This window comes from Natator depressus, chromosome 1, assembly GCF_965152275.1.
Source record: "Natator depressus isolate rNatDep1 chromosome 1, rNatDep2.hap1, whole genome shotgun sequence".
Lineage (NCBI taxonomy): Eukaryota > Metazoa > Chordata > Testudines > Cheloniidae > Natator > Natator depressus.
The window spans coordinates 196,770,728-196,795,256 of record NC_134234.1 but is presented as its reverse complement, the minus strand read 5'-3'; the positions used below and the strand labels follow the sequence as shown (position 1 = coordinate 196,795,256).

Sequence of the window (24,529 nt, the reverse complement as noted above, 5' to 3'; positions counted from 1 at the left end):
GAAGTCCCTGGGGTTGCATCAAACTACAACTGCTATTCCATCTCTGCACCTCTTTCATACATTCTGTACCCCAAAATATTTGGCATGGTTAAATAATTCAATATGAGAGCTGACCAGAAGGGAGAGGGAAATTTGAGAGATCAGGACAAGAAAGAAGAGATTTTGTTTAGAGTCTATTTGAAGCTAAATTTATGAGTCAAGACCTCCTTCAAGCCCTCTATGCCTGGAGCACTCAAGTGAAGGAAATGGGATTTCCCCAGGTGCAGGTCTGGTCTTCTCTGAGGTAGAGAGATATAGGAAATCTAGCCTAGCTTGTAAGAGAAGGCACTTGCACCAAGAGCAGTGAGATAGTGCCAGTGCTAGGCAACTGAAAAGGAGCAAGGAGGGAAGAAGGAGGAGCACTTAAGTCAGGATCTGTCCTCCATATATGTGACTCAGATCTCTAGGACTTTCCATCCTGTTGTGTGGGTTTTTTTTTTTTATGACTTAAAAATAATCATCACGATGTGTGAAATTTCAGGGCAGAAGTTGTTTCATATTTAAATGCCAGCTTCCTTTTCAAGGGTCTTGACCTCATTTCCTAGGGATCATCATCGGTTATTCAGACGTTGGCTTAGCATCTAACTATAAAATGGTCCTTCATGAAAGGAGAAATTGAAATAGTTGCCAAAGATTCCAGCTTCGCTGGTGTTTCGTCCAACTGCCTAGGGCAGGAGTCCTTAGATAACTGTTAGAAAAAAACAAACCACAGATGATCGCTTTGTAAACACAGTTACACGTTTTGGGATGTGCCATTATGCTGAGCACTGCTAGAGCAGGGATCCCCAAACCGTGGTAGGTGAGCTTGATGTTCCATCACAGCCATTGTTTAAGAAGGTGGTATATGAACCAATGAACTTTGGAAGCAGCTGCACTAGAGCTTGTTTCATAGTAATAATACCATCTAGCATTGCACTGTAGCTGAAGGCATCTGGTCTTCAGCCTTGTGCCTCATAACGCAACCTAGGAATTTGGAATAATCTCACCCCTTGTTGAGTGCTTGTCTTCCTGTGAACACCCTATAATCAAAGTTCTGGGGTGAAATCCTGGCCCCATTAATGTCAAAGGGAGCATGCTATTGACTTCAGTGGGGCAGGATTTCATGAGTGATCTCAAAAGGGATCTCATTGGGAAGTTGCTCTCATTCTGGAAACATAGCATTTGAATTTAATTCTCTTTGCATTTAATGTTAATTCTTACATGCTAGGGATAGGCATGATCCAGGTTTTTCTGCCACATGCCTCATCTCCTTGTTACCCTTTACTTTCTTGTTCTCTGCTTGCCACCGGGTTGACCTATGAGCAGCTCATTGCTGAGTGCTAGAATGGTGACATCTTAGCCTGTTCTCACCAGCTTCGCCCATTTCCTATTCCTGTCTTCCCTTTTCCCCATCAGTTGCAATTCCTTTCTTTTGTTTTGTTTTAAAAGTTTCTGCTCAGAACTCTAGATGCGCACACACTCTACAGTCTGTGTTATGCGGGACGTCAGACTAAATGATCATAAGAACCCCTATTAATCTTGTTAGCAAACTACAAATTGGCACCAGCGGCTATAGTTAAAACTCACCTCCCCAAATTAAAACTCTCCTTAAAGAAAGAGGCAGTGTCTAAGGGAGGTAGGACCTAAAGCATGATGTAAGTTTATCAGCTAAAACGGACAACTTAGTTTATATTGACTACATAGGTCAGGTGTTACGTGTCCCCTTTGGGAAATGCTGCTAAGTAAATAGGTTGCTCCATTCTGAACCAGCTGAAGATTCTAAGGCTATGTCTACACTATGCACCTTACAATGGTGAGGTGCACTATGTGGTTGCTCTTTGTCTCTGGGAGAGAGCTCTCCCACCTCCAACGAGGGGTGGTAGCTTCATCACCAGACGTAGCCTAAATGTTCTTCAGGTTTAAACCCAAGTACAGCAAATTGCAGTAACTTAGTCTGAAGGTGACAAAGCTATGGCTTTCTGTAGCAAGATCCATGTGAGGAATGAAGAGGTTGCAACCTCAGGCTAAATGCAGAGAAATAAACATATTTTGGCAACTGCTGGTACTTGGGCATCCTGAAGAAGTTAGGGATCCAACTTACCCTCCATGTTGTGAACCTGAATAACAAAATATGGGTAAATTATCTCAACTAAGGATGCTGATTATACCTTTTGCCATTTCTTCCTGCTGTTTTCCCCAACATTTCCTAATAATTTCTTCTTGTTTGTGTTTGGATCCAACTTTTATGTGAAATACAACTCTTGGTAACACACTAACAAACTGACATTTGTTTTCATCGTTTCCTCTTCCAGGAGATGGTTACAGAACTGTGCTCAGGGCCTTGCATAGCACTAGAGATCAGGCAGCTTGATCCTCAAAAAGTATTCAGAGACTTCTGTGGGCCTTCTGATCCTGTAAGTTACTTGTTTAAAGAGAAATATTTGAAAGGCGATATTCTATATGTCAAACTTAAACGTTACAGCATTGCTCTGTTACTGTATGTGTTTTATCACTTCCTTTGAAACATTTAGCCATTGGACACTGCTTGATTGAAGCTGGATACTAGACTAGGTGGATCAGTGGTCTGAACCTGTAGGTAATCCACCGATCCTAGGTAAACAAAGTAATAAAATTACCAAAAGAATACTTATGTGAAAATACAGTGTCAAGATAACTTTTATCTTGGTAATTGTTTTCATCAGTTTTCACTCGACTGCAAAGCACTACAACAGTTAATCAAAAACAAATGGGCTGATTCTCTTTTCAGGCCAGAGTAAATCAGTGTTACTCCACTGAAGTCTGTGGCAATCCCCTGGTGTCCAACTGGTGAGAAGAAACTCTCAGGGTATGTCTACACTGCAAAGTAAGCCCATGCTTGAGCCCTCCTTGTGTCTATACTGCAATTGCGCTAATCCAGGGCTTGGACCCAGGGTCCCAGGTCCCTGGAGGGCCCAAGCTCGAGTTAAGCCGGGACCCAAGTCTGAGCCCTTTTGCTTTGCATTGTAGATGCGGCCCTGCTTGATTCAGGTCCCTGGTGTCAGCCAGAAGAATCCCACAGTTCTGTGGAACAACTTCCTTAGTTCTCTCTGTTCCAGCAATCTGCAATCCACTCTACTGAAAACAGAAGCCCTTTGCAAATGGCAGCAGCTTAGGTCAGCATTAACCCATTCTCTTCTGATCACTGATCTGCAAGCACACTATCAGAGAGCCTCCTGGGTTGCAATGGAGAGTGAACTGATCGTGCCTTTTGCAAAGAGTGTTGCTTCCTGGTAATGTGCAGGGCAGGCAGTAAAGTTTTCCCACAGTGCACCACGGTCCTAGGGCTAGAGTGACCATATTTTGGGGGAAAGGGAGGATGCTGGAATGTGGTTATTTTGACTTGGGTCTGTGCACTGCAGCGTGGATGTCAGAGCCCAGGGTTGTAGCACAAGTTAGAAAACTCTTAACATAGGGTTAAAATACAATGTAGATGTTCAAGCCCAGAGTTCCCTAATACAGATCAGCTGACTTGAGTCCCACTAACTCTGGGCTCATAGGCGATGAGTATCAGGGGGGCATGCTGGGTCAAATGCCCACGCCCGATTTCTGCTTGGCTTGGAGGGCAGAGGGGTGGAGGGAGAGGAGCTCTGTCCTTCTCCCACTGCTCCTGTCCTTCAGCACACTCAGCCCTCGACCCTGGCAGTCAGGCCTGTGCGGGGAGTGGAAGGGGCAGGACCAGACACTTCTCACACCGTCCGCTCTGGGTCGCTGCTCTGTGCAGCGCAGCAGCTGCCTGAGAGAGAGCCTGGCTGGGGAGGTGGCAGCAGTGAGCCACCCTGCCCGCCTAGGCCTGGCTGCCAGGAACAGGGGCCGAGTGAGCTGGAAATATGCCGGGGGGAGAGGGGACTCCAGCTTACTCGGCCCCTGTCCCCGGCAGCCAGGCCAGGGGTGTGGGGGTGGCTCACCGCTGCCACCTCCTCAGGCAGCCACTGCGCTGCACAGAGTCAGCAACCCAGAGCAGCTAGCTTCAGCATGTGAGAAGTGGCTCCATCCCATTTCCTGCCCGGTCCCAACTGCCAGGGAGAGCAGCCAAATGTGCCAGGGTGGAGGCGCAGCAGGAGAAGGAGAGAGCCCCTCCCACTCACAGGTAACTGGGGGTCAGGAAAAGCGTGGTGGCCCTGGGCTGGGCGTAGGGCGGGTCGCTGGGCAGAGGAGACATGCGGGACAATCACATGTCCTACCCCTTTAGATTGTTCCCCTCAGTATCAGGAGGTAGGAGTCGTCTATGCCTGGGCTTACATTACATTGTAGACATACCCCCAGTCCCCATGTTCATTGTAGGAAACAAAAAGCTTGCATTCTGTAGCCCTGCTTGTAATATGATGATTTTATAGGCTTTATTATGTATTTATTTGAGTGCCATCAATGTACATGATGCTGTACAGAACAGAGAGGTAGAGACAGTCCCTATCCCAAAGATCTTGCCATTTTTGACTAACCAGACAATAAGGTGCAGACAAAAATACACCAGATTGCATCCAGAAGACAAAATGACAATCTCTAGGCAATGCAATCAGGGCTTTGTATTTTAATATTATGGTAGGATGTTTTAGTTGTAATTTGGAAGTTTCCAATGCCCAGTATTTTATAGATTTACACTTGAAGAAGAGAACAACTTCTTTAGAGTTTATTGCTCTATAGATTCACATTTAACATTAGAGAAGGCAAATATTGGGGGAATTATTCAAATATTTTTGCTAATTTCTAACTATTTTTCCATTTGGCCATGTTAAATGTTCTGTTTCATGTACTCTGTTACTCTAGTGTGAGCAGAGCATAACCCCAGTTATTTGACCTATATTTAAATGAAGGTCAGTCACCTCTCTCAATAGCAGTTCACATAGTACACTGCTCCTTTGGTTATCCCAAATGCCATTAATGGAAGGTTTCTAAACACTTGAACTCTTTGAAAGATTGGGGTTGTCATTTTATTTCGTTTTTGTTTTTCATGTTTATGCTGGTTTTGTTTAATCCTTGGCATGATACTGCTGATACTGGAAGGTGTCCACAAACTAGCAGTCTTAAAGTTATTAAAGATAAATCCAACATGCTCATAACACTTGTAGTTCTGTATGATGATAATGGTTATAATTTAATCTCCTGTTTCAGGGCTTCCAGCAAAGGTTAGGAAGGAATTTTTTGTCCCAGTGCACAATTATAATCTCTGCGTTTTGAATTTTGTTGGGTCTTTTTTCATTCTCCTTCCTCTGAAGCATCAGAGATTTGCCATGGCGAGTGAGGGTGGGCTAGGCCAGTGGTATGAGGCAGTACAGAAAATCCTTTGTTTTAGATGCCTTGCTGGTGTTTCTTGCTCACATGCTCAGGATCTAACTGATTGCCAGATTTGGGATCAGAAAGGAATTTTTCCAGGTTAGATTGTCAGGGACCTTGGCTGTATTTCATCTTCCTCTGCAATGTGGGTTGTGAATTGCCTGCTAGGATCATCTCGGTATAGGGTATATCTCATCTACTCAATTCCTGGCCATCACAGGGCCTTGGTTGTGCCTCAGTCTTTCCTATTCTCTGTCTGTGGTACACCTCAGTATATTCTCCTGAGGAGTAAAATGTTTTGGTTTAACTGAAGTCATTAGGCTCAGTTTAGGTGGAATTTATTGGCATGTGATATACAGGAGGTCAGACTAGATGATCTAATGATCTCTTCTGGCCTGAAGCTCTATGAAGCTATTTATCTAAGGTCTTCACATAGCTTCCATTACCATAGTATCTGAGTGAGTCACAATCTTTAATGTATTCAGCCTCACAACACTCCTGTGAGGTAGGGAAGGGTTGTTACTTCCTCATCTGTAAAATGGGGATAAGGCATAGAGAGACTAGTTGATTTCCCCAGAGACACACCAGAAACTTGTAACTGAGCAGGGAATTGAACCCTAGTGTCCGGAGTCCCAAGCTAGTGCTCTAACCACTGGGTCACCTTGGATATTTGTTTGTGTGGTTCCTTTTTACCTGGTAGCAACACTATATGTGTAGAGTGAAAATAAGCATGATTTTACATGCATTAGATGTCTTAGGTTTTGGACATTGGCTTCATATTGCTTGCTTTAATGGTATGTTAGAAGTACACAACATATCTATCTCCACTGTTTATTGTAAGAATCACCTTAAATCAATTCCTTATCCACATACAGGATAAATGCATAGGGGTAGAGCTGCTTTCAGGAGTGTCTTTGCTTGCAATTTATCTGTTTAGTTAGGTAATGTTTGCAGCTTGTCCTTGACAAAACGTGGTTAAAGTATCACATTTTTTATCATCCCTAATCTACATAGTCAGGGAAGCTATCAACTAAACATTGTGGTTGCAATGTCTGCCTCAGGTAGTGGTAGCAGAAACCAGAAAAGCAATTTCCTGTCTAACAAGGTTATATACAGAGTCTTAGAGCTTCATGAGCTGATATTTTAGTGCTTAAAGAGAGGGAAAATATTTAGTGTCCCATAAATAGTACATTGTCATTCAGAGATCTGAATTCGTGTGTGTGTGTGTGTGTGTGTGTGTGTGTGTGTGTGTAAAAAAAAAAAAAAAAAAAATCTGTTTTTGTCCTATACAGTTCAATTATCTTGAACAATTAGTTTCCAGCTTCATTACTTTAGATTTAGTTTTCTGCTCAGTCTGGGGTTTCAGTTTTGATGTGAAAATAACATTTTTTTTATTTTAACATAACATTTTTTTTATTTTAACATTTGTTGACTGGGAAAGATTTAAGTGTTTTTCTTATTCTCTCATATAAATGCACCTTTTCACATTTAGTTATTATGTTTCTGATCAATGAGGTGTTTTTTGTTTAAGCTTACTGTGGTAACTTTCAATCAGCATTGCTGTCCAGGAGATAAAATCCTGGAGCAATTCTAAAATCCTGGGGCAGTGCCAATGTCCTTTGACATCCTCGGGATAGGAGGACCTAAATTGACTCTGATTTATGAAGTCTAGTGACCTTCACATGTGTGAAGAAGTTTGGTATATAAATACCAAAGTTTAAAGGCATTTGGGAACAGCCAATCAAGCATTTTATGGAGCATGTTCTTAACTACTAATGTTAACAATGCGCTGTGGCATGTTGTGCACTCATGTTCATATCTGATGCACTGCTTCCTGATATAAAAATACAACCTGCTATAGACCAAGACAAGGGCAAAGTCTGGAATTACAGCACAAAATACAAAGTTCCAGCTTGTGCCACCCTTGCTCATGTTGAATAGTCCCTTACTCCACTAGTTGTCTCGTTTGAAGTCAATGGGATGGCTCTTGAAGTAAGGTGCTACTCAAAGCGAGTAAAGACACTGGACTCTGACCTATATGGATGTCACCTTAGTTTATCGGTGGCAAATTGTCTCTCTGATATGTAACTAATGTAATAATTACTACAAATGTGGCAATTCACATTTTTAAAGTAGGTCTTAAAGACCCTAATGATAACATCTGCCTGAGCCTGGCGTAAGCATCCAGAATGGTGTCCAGCCACGCACATTCTCTGCCTGTGGCATATAATAGTCTAGTCTTCTGTGGGCTGTAATATTTAGGTCTCATTTTGGTTGCTGGGTTTAGAGTACAGTTGCTGGGTAGAGTCGGCGGCCGGTGAGATCAGACTACTGGCCTTGAAATTCTATGATGTCAGTAAAGTTGGACAAAAACACATGAGGCCTGGGTTTCACATAATCAAAATGAGATTGTTGTTTGGACCTCACTCTCATTTTATCTGAGCCCCCAAACTCTGGGGGTGAGGAGGAGTGAGGACAAGTGATTAACTTTCAATGGTCCCCAAAATGGAAACGGTAGGAACAGCTCTAAGTGCACAAAACCAGTAATTAGTGCACAGTGCTAAAACTGGAATGAAATGTGTGCCATTTGCTGTGACTGGATTATTTTTGGTGGCACTTCAAGTGAGTAAACTTCTGCAAAGGAAAGACTCTCTCATTGTAAAAGGAATATCTTGTTGCCATCGGGGAAGATTTCAGACAGAAAACTTGCTGTTTTGTTGTTGTATACTAGCGTAGTCTGTATGCTGGGACAGCATTGCCAAAGATTTTAATGGATTTTGTGATATAGGTATTTGTTTACAAGGAACTGGGCTAAGACCAACCCACAGTTAAAAATACTGTAACTGACCTAACTGTAGGGATCACTGGGAGTGTAGTGGTACAACAGTCCCTTGTAAATATTTGGTAGTGTGGAGGGAAATGCAGTTACAGGGCATGAAGTACAGTCTGCACTCCAGGCAGTAGGTTCTACAGATTTTTGCCTTCTGCTGGGTTTTTATTAAAGACTCACACATGTCCGGTAAATAACCAGTGATTCGTTGCTAAAGCTGGCAAAGGGAAAAAGGTGCAGATACCCTTCTTACAATGTCTTAGACAAATGACAATTAAAAATTATCACACTAGTTTGTAAATCCACCTGTAGGAGGCAATCAAGTAGAGAGGCACAAGGATATCCTCTCCCCTTTCAGACCTAGTATTTAGGGTGCTCCTGCTAGCCCATTCATCTGTTAGAGGGCAATTAATTATTGACCTGTGGAACCCACTGGCCAGGGTTTAGTTCCCTCATCTGTGGTCTCGTTAGGGGCCTTTCCTTGTTCTCCTGTCAGCCAGCTACAGTGGTTGCCTCTCATTGTCTGCTTGGACTGCTCTACGTTGGGTTTTCCTTCACAGCCAATTGCCAGGATATTGCCTGCAACCAGCTGCTGTCACAGTCCAACCCTCTGTCTGTCTCCTTGAGCCTGATCTTCTGTCACGTCTTGGTCACGCTAGGTAACAGGTTGCCCTCTATGGATACTGAAAGGTGTTTCTACAACTCCTAGAATGACAGATAGCCCAATCTTTTCGCTTCTGTTTGTTCTAGGGGGCTAGTGAGTTGCCCAATCAGAGGCCAGCAGGTTCATTACAATGCCAATTTTAATATTTTTTCTTCATGCTATTAAAATTATAACCCAGATTTTCAAAGACAGATGCATAAATTTGGGAACCAAGTCCATATTTGGGCATCTAAATAAAAATCTTGATTTTTTTTTTTCCCAGAGGTGCTCAGAACCCATTGAATTTGTTGGAAGTTTGGACTTTGAGCGCGTATGAAAAATAAAGCACTTTTATGTAGGTGCCTGAATATGAATTATGGATGGGATTTTCAGAAGTGTATGGGTGACTTGAAAGCACAAGTCCCTAAATCACATAGACACTTTAAAAACTCCGCCTCTTAACTTTAGACACCCAAATTTGAAAATTATTTTTTATAATCCTGGCTGTAATTATACCATTTCATTTATCTGTTACTGTGGTTCTGATGCACAAAGAATTGTAATTTGGAGGCAGATTAGGGTAGACCCTACCTTTGTCCTCTTGCCACTGGTACCAATAGAATATATTGATTATGCAGCTATGTCACTTGCCTGAATCTTGTTTCCATTTGATTATAGTATATAGTGTCTCTGAAACGCTGTACTAGCTGAGTTAACCCATCATGTCTCAGACTGTAATAAATAACCAATCTGCAAAAAGAAAACAGAATTTAACAGTTGACTTGCAGAATATTTTCTCTTTGCAAGTGACTGTCAAACACTATTATAACTTTGTAGTTTATATTGAACTGGTCAGCCACTGTAAAGATTTTTTTTCCCCCCAGGTCTGTTTGCACCCCTCATTTCCTCTCCCCAGATTACTCTATCTCACAACCACCATACACAGTGACTTCAAAGGCCCCACAAAATTCCCCAAGTCAGCTGGGAGCATTGGAGGCAGCATGCAGGATTCTTCTGTAAAATCCCTTTGTTTGGCTTCTGCAGACCTAGAAAGCTATACCCTAAAAAAGAAGGTAAGTTAACCACCAAGGCCTTTTCTCAGAAGTGTGTTGATATTAATAACATTATAGAATCATAGAAATGTAGGGCTGCAGGGGATCTCAATAGGTCATTTAGTCCAGTCTCCTGTGCTGAGGTAGGACCAAGTATACCTAGACCATCCTTGACAGGTATTTGTCCAACCTGTTCTTAAAAACCTCCTATGATGGGGATTCCACCACCTATCTTGAAGCCTTTCCAGTGCTTACCTACCCTTATAGTTAGGAAAAACTTTCCAACTCTCCCTTGCTGTAGATTAAGCCCATTACTACTTGTCCTGCCTTCAGTGGACATGGAGAAGAATTAATCACAGTCCTCTCTATAACAGTCCTTAAAATATTTGAAGACTATCCAGTCCCTCCTCAGTCGTCTTTTCCTTAGATTAAAAATGCCCAGTTTTTTTAATCTTTCCACATAGGCTAGAAAACTTTTTATCATTTTTGTTGTTCTTTTCTGGACTTTTTTCAATTTGTCCACATCTTTCCTATAGAGTGTGGGAACTAGAAACAGTAGTCCAGCTCAGGCCTCACCAGTGCTGAGTAGAGAGGGACAATTACCTCCCATATCTTACATGCGAAACTCTCTTATTAATACATCCAAGAATATTACCCTTTTTTGCAGTCACACCATATTGTTGGCTCATAATTACTTCGTGATCCGCTGTAGCCCACAGATCATTTTCAGCAATACTACCAGCTAGCCAGTTATTCCCCATTTTGTGTTTGTGCATTTTACTTTTCCTTCCTAAGTGAAGCACTCGGCACTTATCTTTATTGAATTTCATCTTGTTGATTTCAGACCGATTCTCCAATTTGTCAGGGTCATTTTAAATTCGAAACCAGGTCACAATGCCATACGTTCGCTGAAATTTGGCCTGGCTGCCCTTCTGTCATGCCAGGAGGCATGCCAACCTCCACCCCCATTTAAAAAGTAGAGGAGAAACTATCCTTTGGTCCGTTTCCCCCACCCCCCCCCTCCAGCACCTATAGTGGTAAGTGCTCAAAATGTTATATAAATGAGAGAAGGCTTTGTGATTGTGGTGCATTTAACTGTGTAACTTGTGATTTTGTTTCCTATGTACTGCACCTTTAAATATTTGTCATGCAAGACAGCTGCCACTCTAGGATACTGAGTTGATGCAGCATGTTGCACCAAAGATACATACCAGGCTTTCATGGAGGCTTTTGTTTTGGTCTTTTTTTCTGTTTTTCTTAATCTAAAATAATCCATTTGTGCTGAAACTACTGTATATGGCTGTCCTACGTGTATGGAAAAACATCGTGAATAGAGACAGTACATCACAGAGGGGTTAAGTGACAGCAAGTCCATGACAGAGCTGGGAGTAGAACCCCAGATTACCTGACTCATTTCCTTGCTTTGATAGCATGAAAATTCCCCCAGATTGAGAATAAATAACCTCAGAACATGGGGATGGAACTGTAACAGGAAGCAGCTAAAGAGACATTGCCAACCACAGGAATTTAACAGATACATAGTTCTTAATTTCTGCTGGTCATGAAGTCACAGGGACTGGTCTATGCCCTGGTCTATACCCAATTTCCTGGGAATGACCCCTTTAGTGTTCCAGGCCCCACAGACCTACACAGTTCCACAGAGGCAGGCCCCTGACCTCCAAGACTCCAGCGCCAGCAATCCCTGTTTCTCACCATGGCTCCCTGCAGTGAATCCAGCTGAATCAGACTCCTGCGGGAGGCTAGTACTGCATCCATTCAGGGCACAAAGTTCTCAGTGAGTATTTGCAATGACACAGGCAGTCTTTTCAAAACAAGGTAACAATTTATTAGTCACCTGGGTACAGAATCTGAAAGTCCATAGGTTAGCACAGGGAGGCAGAAATTAAGCCATAATCCATCCTGGCCAACCCAATGCCATGATGAGCCAGACATGTTTTGATGGACTCCAACTCCAGCTCTCTCCCCCTGCCCCCTTTTGTCTCCTCTGGTCTGGGCTCCTGAGTCCCTCCAAAAATACCCCTCTTCTTCCATTCACCTGACACCTTGTTCTCCAGCTCAGTTCACAAATCCCGCTTGCTGGGGTTTCCTGCTGCTAGGTGTTGATTGTTCAGTGGTTGGGGCATCTCTTTGTCTTGCTGGACCTTCTGTTTTCAGCCAGTTTTTTAATGACTCTACTCATTCCCCCCCCCCCCCCCGCCCTGACAGCCAGGTGACACAGATGACACCTCTGGTCTCCTGCCCTGTTCCAAGAGCAGTGCTAACCTTTTTGCACCCACGGGGTAGCAATGCAATGTACAGAGGGAAATTGAGGCATGCCTAGGATTCATAAAAATGTTACAGAAAATTCTCACTGTGTCACCCTGCTCTTGACCCTTTGAAACTCTCTTCAAAAGCAACAGTTTCCCCTTACTAGTTTTGGTTTGTCTATGTCAGGCAAACACTGGTAGTTCCACCCCAAGGAGCACAAACCTCCATAGCTTTTTTGCTGGTCATAAACATAAAGGAAAGATATGAAGACTAGTAAGAGTCCAATATGGCTCCATCAGGAGCTCTTTAATTACCTGAACGTCATAAAAGAATCCTACAAAAAGTGGAAACATGGACAAATTTGGCCTGTTTGGGTTTCTTGCCCTTCTCCCACTCCCCTCCTTTTGCAGTCCTTCTGGTGCCCTTGCTTACCATAGATATTTATTAATTGTACTATGGTATTGTCAAGATGACTCAATGAAGATCAGGACTCTGTTAAACTGAGTACTGTACGTACGTGTAGTAAGAAATGGTTCCTGCCCCCAAAGAGTTTACAGTCTAAATAGACAATACAGACAAATGGTGGGACAAAGGAAATATTATTCCCATTTTACAGATGGGAAACCGAGTCACCAAGAGATTAAATGACTTGTCCAAGGTTGCACAGGAGGTCTGTGGTAGGGCTTGGATATGAACCCACATCTCTCAAATCTCTGTCCAGTGTGTCTTAACCCCAAGACCATCTTTCCTCTCTAATATTTATAGATTTCCAGGCTTTTGTCTCCTCTAGTCTGGACTACTGTATATGTTTTGCTTAGAACTGCCCTTGAAAACCACTTGGAAGCTTCAGCTTGTGCAGGATATTGCTGCCTGTTTCCTAAGTGTGCTGGGTCACCATGAGCATATAACACTTGTGCTTTGCACTGGCTCATGTGGTTTCTCAGTGCAATTCAAGGTGTCAGTTGTGTTCTCTGAAGCCCTAAATGGTCAGAGGGACAGCTTCCTGAGAGTCTGCATCTCCTCTTATGTCCCATCATGAATGGTTAAGAATGGCTGGGGAATTCTTACTTTTGGCCCCTGTGCGTAAACTCTAGAGGACAGCCAGCATACTTAGCTGAATGCCCACATCTGTGAAACTTGCTACTTCTGTCCTTTTTCAACACCTGAGTTTGGAAGGCTTCAGGGCACACTACAAGGAGCAGTCATGTAACCAATCCTTTTGTGCCTAGAGGAGTCAGTGCTGAGGATTTGATTTGGTGGTGGGTGGCCCATGGTTTTCTGGCTGCTTTGTTGTTCAACTGAATCATCATAGAAGAGAATCAGACTGACTATAATCACGGTACAGCAATGCCTTTCTAAAAGGACATTTGTGAAATGATTAGGCCTCATTGTCTACAAGAGAAAAACATGCAGAGGAAGATCTATACCAGAAAAAAAGAAATTTCAGTGTATTTGAGCACTTTCCAAAATCAGGAAGTGTAGTTACTTCTTAAAAGGTCTTATTTTCAACAATAGAATGTCAGTTACATGGTTCCATTTTCCAAAGCAAGAAATGTTGTTTTTTTTAAAGTCTGATATAAAAATTTAGGCTTTATCATATCATGTAAAGATATGTATTAGGAAGATATTCATAAATTGAGTAAAGTTTAAAAAGAAATTCAACATTCGTATTTCAGGAAAGTAGGAAGAGGCCCATGACTATTCAACAAGGCATGGTTAAAGGATTAGAAAGCATGCCTTATAGCCAGTGGCGGATTAGCAACGGGGCCAGGAGGGCCCGTGCCCAGGGGCTCCTGCCAATTGGGGGGCCCCGGAAAAATGGGTGCCCCCACACCCTGACCGGCTCTACCCACCCAGCTCTCTTGCCAGGAAGTGGGGTTGAGGCCTGGGGGCTTACCGAGCTTGCCCTGCTCTGCCCACTCACCCGGCACTCCAGCTGGGGATTGGGGTCGGGGCACTGGTGGCTTGCCAGGTTTGCCCCGCTCTGGCCGCCTGGCCAGCACTCCAGCCAGGGGGCGGGGTCAGCATGCGGGGGCTTCCCTTGCAGGGGCAGGAGTACCGGGTGCATAGAGCAGGACAAGCGCCCACACCCTAACCCTGCTCCCTGGCAAGAGTGCCAGGTGGGCAGAGCGGGACAAGCCCCTGCGCCCCAACCCCGCCTGGCTTGCCAAGCCCCCGTGCCCTGACCCCATTTTCCTGGCAGAAGTGTGCGGGGGGACTGCAGGCGGAAGGGGTGGGGAGGGGCCCCCACTTGCTCTGGCCCAGGGCCCCACAAAACCCCAATACACCCCTGCTTATAACAATAGACTCAAAGAGCTCAATCTATTTAGTTTAACAAAGAGAAGGTTAAGGGGTGACTTGATTATATTTTATAAGTATTAGGGATGTAAATATCCATTAAAAAAGTTAACCGTTTAAATAATTAACATTATGTCATTTAAATGGTTAACTGATTAAAGGGAGAGGGGCTGGGGCTGCTTGGGCCGACTGGGGCTGCTCCGGCCAGCCGGCCTACGTGGGCTGGGAGCTAAGGGTTCGGGTCAGTTAACTGGTAAGATTAATGCTTACTGGTTAACCGTTTAGTATTTTACATCCCTAATAAGAATCTACATAGGGAACAGAAATTTAATAATGGGCTCTTCAGTCTATAAGAGTAACATGATCTAATGGCTAGAAGTTGAAGCTAGACAAATTCAGAATGGAAATAAGGCATAAATGTTTAATGTTGGGAGTAATTAACCATTCTCCATAACTGACAAATTTTTAAATCAAGGTAGAGTGCTTTTCTAAGAGATAGGGTCTGGGAATTATTTTGGGGAAGTTCTATGACCTGTGTTGTACTGGAGGTCAGACTAGATGATCATGATGGTTCTTTGTGGCCTTAGAATCTATGAATCTGTGAACAAAATCAATGAAATGTAACAGCAGCAAAGAGGTAGCTACTCTACAGAGTTAGAAGGATGGGTTAAAGTGTTAATAAACATGCTGATTTAGACAGAATACAAAGCATGGATCTACAGCCTTGATGTCAGCTAGAAAGGAAAAAGAAACTATACAGCTAACCTGTCACCCAAATTTTTAATTAAAAAAAAGTACACATTTGCTCATGAGAAATTATAGTACTTTGATAAGGTACTTGATATTTTCTCGGTAAAGCTGTTCTGTTTAAGTACTCAAGGATCAGTCTTGGGATCAATCTTATTCAATATTTTTATTAATGACCTTGGCACAAAACATAGCAATGTGCTAATGAAATTTGCTAATGGTACAAAGGTGGGAGGCATCGTCAATAGAGGAGGATCCGAATATTTTACTGGAAGATCTGGGTGACCTTGAAGATTAGAGCGACAGAAATCAGATGAAATTTAACATTACGAATTGTAAAGTCATGTACTTAGTCTGATAATAAGAATTTCTGCTACAAGCTGTGGCTTTATCAGTTGGAAGTGACAGAGGAGGAGAGAGACCTGGATATATGGATTGATCACAGGATGACTATGAGCCAGCAATGAGATGTGGCTGTGAAAAAGGCAAATGTGATCCTAGAATGTATTAGGCAAGGCATTACCAGTAGAGAGATTAATGCCCTTGTACAAGGCACAGGTAAGACCTTATTTGGAATATTGTTTACCATTGGTTCTCAACCAGGGGTACATGTACCCCTGAGGGTAAGCAGAGGTCTTCTAGGGATACATCAACTCATCTTGTTATTTGCTTAGTTTTACAATAGGCTACGTAAAAAGCACTAGCGAAGTCAGTACAAACTAAAATGTCATACAGACAATGACTTGTTTATACTGCTCTATATATTATACACTGAAATGTAAGTACAATATTTATATTCCAATCAATTTATTTTATGACTATATATTAAAAATACGAACGTAAGCAATTTTTCAATAATAGTGTGCTGTGACACTTTTGTATTTTTATGTCTGATTTTGTAAGCAAGTAGTTTCTAGGTGAGGTCAAACTTGGGGTACACAAGACAAATCGGTCTCCTGAAAGTAGTCTGGAAAGGTTGAGAACCACTGCTGTATGCAATGCCCATGTTCAAGAAAGATGAATTGAAACTGGAACAAGTACAGAGAAGCACTACTAGGATGATCAAGGAAATGAAGGGCCAATCTTATTAGAGTAGATTGGAAGATACCAAGTATCATTTGATATTTTCTCAGTAGAGCTGTTCTGATTAAATACAATCAGAGCAATCCAGAAAATCTTTTCACAGAGAGTTTGGGGAGGGGAAAGGAGCTAGGGTGAGAGCAAAAGGAAGTTTTCAATAAATCTGTTAGTCTTTAAGGTGCCACCGGAAAAAAATAAGTTGTTTTTGTAGATTGGAAGAGCTTGGCTTGTTTAGTCTTGGGGGGGAAAAGAAGACTGAACGGGATATGATTGGTCTCTGTAAATACATTAGGGTGGTAAATACCAGGGAGGGTGAAGAGTATTTAAGCTAACGGACAATATTTTCGTAAAAACAAATGAATGCAAACTGGCTATGAACAAATTAAGGCTGGAAATTAGAAGGTTTCTAGCCATCAAAAGGGTGAGGTTCTGGAACAGCTGTGTTGTTTCCCCCCACAACAGCCAAGTTGTGGTGGGAAACAACTTAATTAGTTTTAAGAGAGAACTGGACAAATATATGAGTGCACTCATGTGACAGGATTGCTTGTGATGCTAGAGGGCAAGGCTCAACAGCCCTGGAGCTCACTTCTAGTTTATCTTATTTTCCTAAACCTTGTGCTTCAGAGTTTCAGTGAGCCAGTGGCAGGACTCAGGAAGGGGACACCCCCCACCATGTATTCAAGGAGGCTTTTTTTCTTTCCTTTCAAGCATCAGGCATGGCCACAACTGGAGATGGGGCAGTGTGGGCTGGTGCTCTGAGGTGGCACCACTTATTCGCTCTCTAAGGTGCTTCGCTGACTGGTTCTTGCTCACATGCTCAGGGTCTAACTTATTGCCATATGTGAGGTTCGGAAGGAATTCTCCCCCAGGTCAGATGGGCAGGGACCTTGGGGTTTTTTCGCCTTCCTCTGCTGCGTGGGGGTGCAGGTCACTTGCCAGGATTATCCAGGTATATCTCAATCATTTCCCTGCCATTGCAGGGGCCTCTGGCACTGAGGCACCTTTGTCCCTTCTATTCTCTGCCTATGGAACATAGTCTAGTCTCCTGAGGGCTCATTTACTTTGGTCTCATTTTGGTCGTTGGGTTTAGTGTGTGGGTGTTGGTCGCCTGGGATATGCAGGAGGTCAGGCTAGATGATATAATGGTCCCTTCTGCCTTTAAACTCCATTACTCTTAACAACTGAAAGGGAGGATAGTCCTTATGGTTTAAAACACAGGATTGGGAGTAAGGAGATATGACTTCTGTTTTCTCTGACCTCCGTGTAACCTTGGGCAAATTGCCTAGTCTGTGCCTCACATTTCCACATCTGTTCAATGGGAACAATGATATGACCCACCTGCCAGGGTTGGGAGCATCTCTGTGGCAGATACTATGAAAGTGCAAAGAATTATTAGATATATTTGAGGGCTAAATACTTATGTACTTTTATACTGTCTTATAACTGAATTGCCTGTGTGACATTTTTATGTGATGTGAAAGATGACCATATATATTCTAATTTTTATAATCATATAATGTACAATGACTCCTTCAAGCAGCTAAGCTTGTTGTCTTCCTTGTCTAGTGTCAACTAAGCTTGTTGTCTTCCTTTGCCTAATGATCACTGCTTACGCATCTACAGAGAGACACATTAACATGTATGAAAGGCAAGTATAACTCTTTGACAAAGAAGAAATTTATATAATCAGTTACCCCTTGAAACAGCACAAGTTAAATTAAAAAAAAAAAAATTTCATTCAGCCGCAGACCATTGTCGGCAAGAGTAGCAAACAGATCAATAACAGGCAGCAGTTACTATGTCATGCTGTCTATGGAGGCCTGTAATGGAAAGGACATGATTGAATTGCTTAAATGTTATTTAGAGTCAAATATCTGACTCTGTCCTTTCAATTTTAATTGTGCATATGAGCTATTGCAGATCTAATGAAAAATCTGGTACAGACTGTCCCAAGGCCTATTAGCTAGGTGGTTTAATGATTTCCTTATAAGGGTAAGCTTCCAGAGTCAGATTCTTCTCTATGATATTGCCTCTTTGTGATGATCTGAGAGTACAATAGACCCATAAAGCCTACAGATTTAGCCAGTTCAGGATTCCCTTCTACCTTTAACACCTCCCCATGCTACTCTCTGCCTGGCCCCTAGTGTAGGGGGCTCATTAGGGGAAGTACCTACAAGGAGCAGGATATGACCAGCGCTCCATTGTGCTCTCTGAGTTTGCTCTAAACTACACAGTCACCAGTGTGGTGCAGAACTGCCTCCTTTGTGCCTTCTGCCAAAACTGTGTCCAGTGTGTATTGGGTACTGCTGAGAATCTAGACCCCAATCTCTAAGGCCTGGTCTACAGTACACGATTATGTCGAATTTAGCCACGTTAGGTCAAATTAAAACTAAATCCATCCACACAACCAACCCGGTTTTGTCGACTTAAAGGGCTCTTAAAACCGGTTTCTGTACTCCACCTTGGCAAGGGGAGCAGTGCTAAAATCGACATCGCTGTTCTGGATTTGAAGTACTGTGGATGCAATTTGATGGTATTGGCCTCTGGGAGCTATCCCAGAGTGCTTCATTGTGACAACACTTTCAACTCAGATGCACTAGCCAGGTAGTCAGGAAAAGCCCCAGGAACTTCTGAATTTCATTTCCTGTTTGGCCAGCATGGCGAGCTCATTAGCATGGACGGAACGGGAGGTACTGGATCTGATCGCTGTATGGGGAGAAGAATCCGTGCAGGCAGAACTCCGTTCCAAAAGACGAAATGCCAATATATATGTCAAAATCTCCAAGGGCATGGACAGAACCCTGGGCTGGGCTGAGCGGGGCCGGCGGCCGGAACCCCAGACCTACAATGGGCTGAGCCGCTGAGCCCGCTGCTGGTCTGGGGTTCCAGCCGCTGGCCCCGCTCAGCCCACTGCCAGCCTGGGTGAACGGAACAAAAGTCAGCACGTGTGCTGCAGGTTGCCGACCCCTGCGTTAAATGAGCGTGATGTGAGGAGGTAGGAGCGCGATGAGAGGAGGCAGGATGCAATGCTGAGGCTAATGGGGGAGCAAACTGACATGCTCAGGCGTCTGGTGGAGCTGCAGGAAAGACAGCAGGAGCACAGACTGCCGCTGCAGCCCCTGTATAACCGCCTGCCCTCCTCCCCAAGTTCCATATCCTCCTCACCCAGACGCCCAAAAACACGGTGGGGGGAGGCTACGGGCACCGAGCCACTCCACCCCAGAGGATTGCCCAAGCTACAGAAGGCTGGTATTCAATAAGTTTTGAACTGTAATGTGGCCTTGTCCTTCCCTCCTTCCCTCATCCAACACCCCACCTGGTGCTTCCCTCCTCACCCACCCCTCCTGGGTTACCTTGCGAGTTTTCCCCCTATTTGTGTGATGAATTAGTAAACAATGCATGATTTTGAAACAATAATGACTTTATTGCCTCTGAAAGCGGTGATCGAAGGGGGGAGGGCGGTTCGCTTACAGGGAAGTAGGGTCAACCAAGGGGGTGGGTTTTCATCAAGGAGAAACAAACAGAACTGTCACACTGTAGCCTGGCCAGTCATGAAACTGGTTTTCAAAACTTCTCTGATGCTCAGCGCGCCCTGCTGTGCTCTTCTAATCGCCATGGTGTCTGGCTGTGTGTAATCGGCCGCCAGGCGATTTGCCTCAACCTCCCACCCCGCCTTAAACGTCTTCCCCCTTACTCTCACGGAGACTGTGGAGCGCACAGCAAGCAGCAATGACAATTGGAATACTGGTTTCGCTGACTTTTCCTTTCACTTTTTAACCATGGCCCTTGTATGATTCTTACAGAGAGTAAGAGATGGAGAGAAGGGAGGTAAAGAAAGTGGGGGAAGGGGACAGAGCAGGAAAAAGGAGTGGGAAAACACCTGAAGCTTCTTGTATAGCACTAGGGGCTCAGAGTGAAAGTTCCCCAGGGGTGAAGGGCTCTCAACCTGCCCCTGCTGAATCCTTGGTCTAGGACTTGCTAGAACAATGTCCAGCTCTTTGAGACCTAGTCAGGAAAGACAACTCTTTCTGCAGCCCCTGAGATTGGAGACTGGGATTCCTGCCCCCTACTGCAGGCTTTAGATCCTGTTCTGCTCTCCTCTGATCACCGCTACACCATCCCCAGCGGCTTCTCACATTGAACAGCTGCTGGGTCCATGCTTTGAGAGAAGTCTGTGTCCATGTCCTCATCACTATCGTGATCGCGCTATCGTCGCCTCCTCACCTGCTTTTGCAGGTTCTGCACATACTGCAGGATAATATGCGAGGTGTTTACAATGCTCACAACTGCAGCGGTGATCTGAGCAGGCTCCATGCTTGCTATGCTGTGGTGTCTGTGTGGGCAATCCAGGAAAAAGAGCGCAAAATGATTGTCTGCTGTTGCTTTCACGGAGGGAGGGAGGGGTGACTGACGACATGTACCCAGAACCACCTGCAACAATGTTTTTGTCCCATCAGGCATTGGGAGCTCAACCCAGAATTCCAGTGGGCAGTGGAGACTGCGGGAACTGTGGGATAGCTACCCACAGTGCACTGCTCTGAAAGTCGACGCTGGCCATGGTACTGTGGACGCACTCCGCCGACTTCATGCGCTTAGGGGACACACACAATCGATTGTATAAAATCGCTTCCTGAAAAATTGACTTCTGTGAAATCGACCTAATTTCATAGTGTAGACATTCCCTCAGTCTAATAGGCATGTATTCAATGTTCATAATGTTAATTCTGTGACATATTCTACATGCTTCTGAATGTATCTTCATAAAACCCAGCCAACCAAACAAAAAAAGATAAGTAAGTTGGTTTTTACCTTATGGCTATGCAGCTCATATGGCAGACCTCCACCATCTGTGGGATGACCCGCTCAGTTATCTTTTTTCATATTGACTTTCCAAAATCATCCAGGACAGGCAACAGAATTTACTATACTAGAACAAGGGGCTTTTAATTAAAAGGTCTCTATGTCAGCCACTGCCACTTGAAAATATTTTCTTGTGTAGATTAGAACAATTAGGGAATTAGTGATGGGATATGGATCCTTTCAATTTCAACTGCTGGTTTAAATGTGCTGTGCCATCGTTTGGTAGCACCCAAGAGATTTTGCCATGTGATAGCTGTACAGGGAAATGAGTTGGTGGTCTCAGTCGTCTTCCTAATAGGCAGGTGTCCACATGTGCAAAATCACCACTCTATTGGGGATTTGTTGGCAGTCCCAGCAGAGAGGCCAAAGACTGGTCATGGACAGTGAACTCTACTCTAAATCCTAGAGGTGGATCTTCCAAGTAATGGCTAAGGCACGTTGACAAGGCCACAGTGTAGGGACAGCTGGCAGTGCCTCTTTCTGTGCTGTGCTTGTCTCATGGATAGAGGCTTATATTCTCCAGAACATTCAGGCCAGAACCTTTCAGGAGCACTAAATCCTCTACATAAATCAATCCTGCATGGGATAGTCATTGAACTAGGTTCGTTAGTCATAAAACTGCCGCAATTAGGTACAAAACAGGTATTGCATTGTGCTAAGTGTTAAACCCAACTGAGAAGAGCTGATATTAAGCATATTGTCTGCAGTGAGGGATGAGAGCTCAGAAAACTCTGCTTCCTTGTCTCCCTTAAGAGTCTCTGGTGACTTATGGTGGGGAGACTGAAATTGGGGTCCATCCCCCTTTCTGCTGCAAGAATTTTTTTTGTCCTTCCCCCAGTTGCTGAAACACCTAACTAGTCTATTTATTTTTCCTATACCGTCCATCACCACGATGAGCATTGTAGCATCCCCACAATAAGGGCCCTGATCCATCCAGCTTCCAAACACTCCTAATGTTGAGTACATTTAAGTAGGTTATAGAAGTCTGCCTGAGGTCTCACAAGCCCCCTCAAAAACCTGGCATCACCTCGGGAAGCTGACTGTGCCAACAGATAGAGAACCTCGTGATCCCTACCTGTCTGTCTTAGCTGCTGGCCTTTCTCACTCATCTCCACATCACTGGATGCCATGACAGCAGGACTAGCCACTCAAGTACATACCCAGGGTCCCGGGCAGGCTTGTACCGGTTGTTCTGGTGCCCATGCTGCCATGGCTTCACTGTTATTGTAATCCAAGCTAGCTAGGTCTATACTAGCATGTGTATGTCTACATGTGCTGCAGTCTCACCTCTGATTGCAATGTAGACATACCCAAAGAGGCTGGCTGAGATGACCAATATCCTAGATACTCCCTTTACACTCAAAATGATAATGATACAAAAGCAGCACATTCTTTACCTGTGTGGAATGAAATACACAATGATTTAAGCTCTCTGTAGCTAATATAGATCTTTCTAAAATTGTATCATTTGTATAGAATTGTACGGTTTGAGTGCTCGGCCTCAAAAAGGTTAACTATTTTTGGTAGCCTGTCTTGATCTTTAACTCTGCAGCTCCAGAGCTTACTATGCATAAATGGGTTTGTCCAGCCTGGGAAGATTAGGTCATGTTTCACAATTTGCTAGGTAAGATGATGTTAAACAATATTATGCACTTTGTGTAGACACGGCAAATTGTATTTTAAAAATGTGGTGAATGGTTGTGGTCAACCCTTTGCTTCCCCCGCTAGATGACAACAACCAACTAATGAATTTAACGCCACTTGCTTTGTCTAATCTTGGTGCAAAGTCTTTTAAAAACTGTGTTAGCTAAATGTGTTTTGAAACACAACGTCTTTTTACTAGTGTAAACATGGTCTTGGTAGGATTAGAGAAGCAGCTGGTTTTTTTGGCCACATCTACAATAGGGAAAAAGTTGTGTTTTTAAAACATTAGCTAAATGCATGTTAACATCCTAGAGTAGACAAGGCAAGTTGTAGTTTAAAACTTGTTAGCGCTAGCTCCGGGGTCTCAAACTCGTGGGCCATCTGTGGCCCGCGAACCTCCCCAATGTGGCCTGCAGGGCTCCAGGCCGGGTCTCTCCTTTGGCCCCACCTGCCGCCCCCAGGTGATTTACAATGGCCCAGGGCCCCAGCAGCTCAGTGGAGCTGAGCGGCGTCTGCTTGCTTGCTCCATGTGTCTGCCTGCCCTGGGGCGGAGTGGAGCTGTGCCTCCGCACGCTGCGCCTGCCACGAGTACCCCTGTGGCCAATGGGAAGCTGTGGGGGCGGTGCCTGGGGCCCCTCAGCCTGCCCCACCTTGGAGCCCCAGGTAAGCACCACACCCTCCGACCCCCTCCCAGAGCCTGCACTCTTCCTCCCTCCCAGAGCCTGCACCCCAATCCCCTACCCCAGACCTCCTCCCCCAGCCAAACTCCCTCCCAGAGCCTTAGGCAGGTTGGGGGGTGAAGTTTGGGGGGGGCGGAGTTTTGGGGGTTGGGTTCTGGGCGGCATGAGTGACATTATTGGCCAGCTGGGAGGACTTGAGGACTGGCACTGGCCCTGGGGTAAATGGAGTTTGAGACCCCTGCACTAGCTCCTTCTCGGGTTGACCCCTGCCAGCTAACATGTTAAAATACTGCTTTCCCTCTCTATGCTAGGGTTTTAACAAGCTTTAAAGCCACACCTTTTTTCCCAGTGAAGACATGGCTTTCGAGGGTAAGGCACAGGACTAGGAGTCAGGAGACCTGTGTTTTATTCTGTTCCTGGTTCTACCCACAGACTCACTGTTTGATTTGGACAAATATATCAATCTCTCTATCATAGATTCCCCATCTGTAAAATAAGGCTTTCCTGTCTATCAGTGGTGTTTTTGAGGCTAAATTCATTAGTATCTATACAGCATTATGAGAGATCCATTTATAGAATGTGCTTTAGAAGTGCACTCAGTATCTGGGTTAATTTCTGTCTAAGATGTTTGTTTCTTTGCTTGGCTTGGCTTGTGGAGACATATGGGGAAGCTATGTTCTGTGAGCCCAAACCCTGAGAGAGCATTTTACCAAAACAAAGTCTCTTGTGATACCAGTACTCCCACAGAGAAAGGGAGCACTGTTTTTCAGAAGATAAGGGAAGTGCTGAGGTCACAGTGTCTAGAAGGGGGAAAGATATTGCAACAGCAGTGAACTACTGTCTCCCTTCTCTTCAGTTCCTCAGCTAAGGATAGATGGCTGGTCACAATGACCTTGCATTTACATAGCAACTTTCATCTAAATAGATTCCAAAGCTCCTCACAATCTTCTGATTCTGTAATTTGTTTGCAAACAGAAATGGCTTTATTCATCACTGAAATGCTCCCAGCTCTGAGTTGGAACACAGCAGTTGTGCAGTGTTGCTGTGTTGTTTAGGTGAGGAAGTGAAGAGGACTATCTAGCTGAAAGTGCAAGGAGAG

At 44.1% G+C, this 24,529-nt stretch overlaps 1 protein-coding gene across 3 annotated transcripts in view; it reads left to right on the top strand.

Moving 5' to 3' along the window:
- NME7 (NME/NM23 family member 7) overlaps nucleotides 1-24,529 on the top strand; it is a 159,286-nt gene that overhangs the window by 99,172 nt on the left and 35,585 nt on the right. For all 3 annotated transcript variants that reach the window (XM_074973651.1, XM_074973661.1, XM_074973643.1), the window contains exons 10-11: nucleotides 2,331-2,432; nucleotides 9,686-9,874. In XM_074973651.1, coding sequence (XP_074829752.1) covers nucleotides 2,331-2,432; nucleotides 9,686-9,874 — 291 coding nt within the window. The remainder of the gene's footprint in view (nucleotides 1-2,330; nucleotides 2,433-9,685; nucleotides 9,875-24,529) is intronic.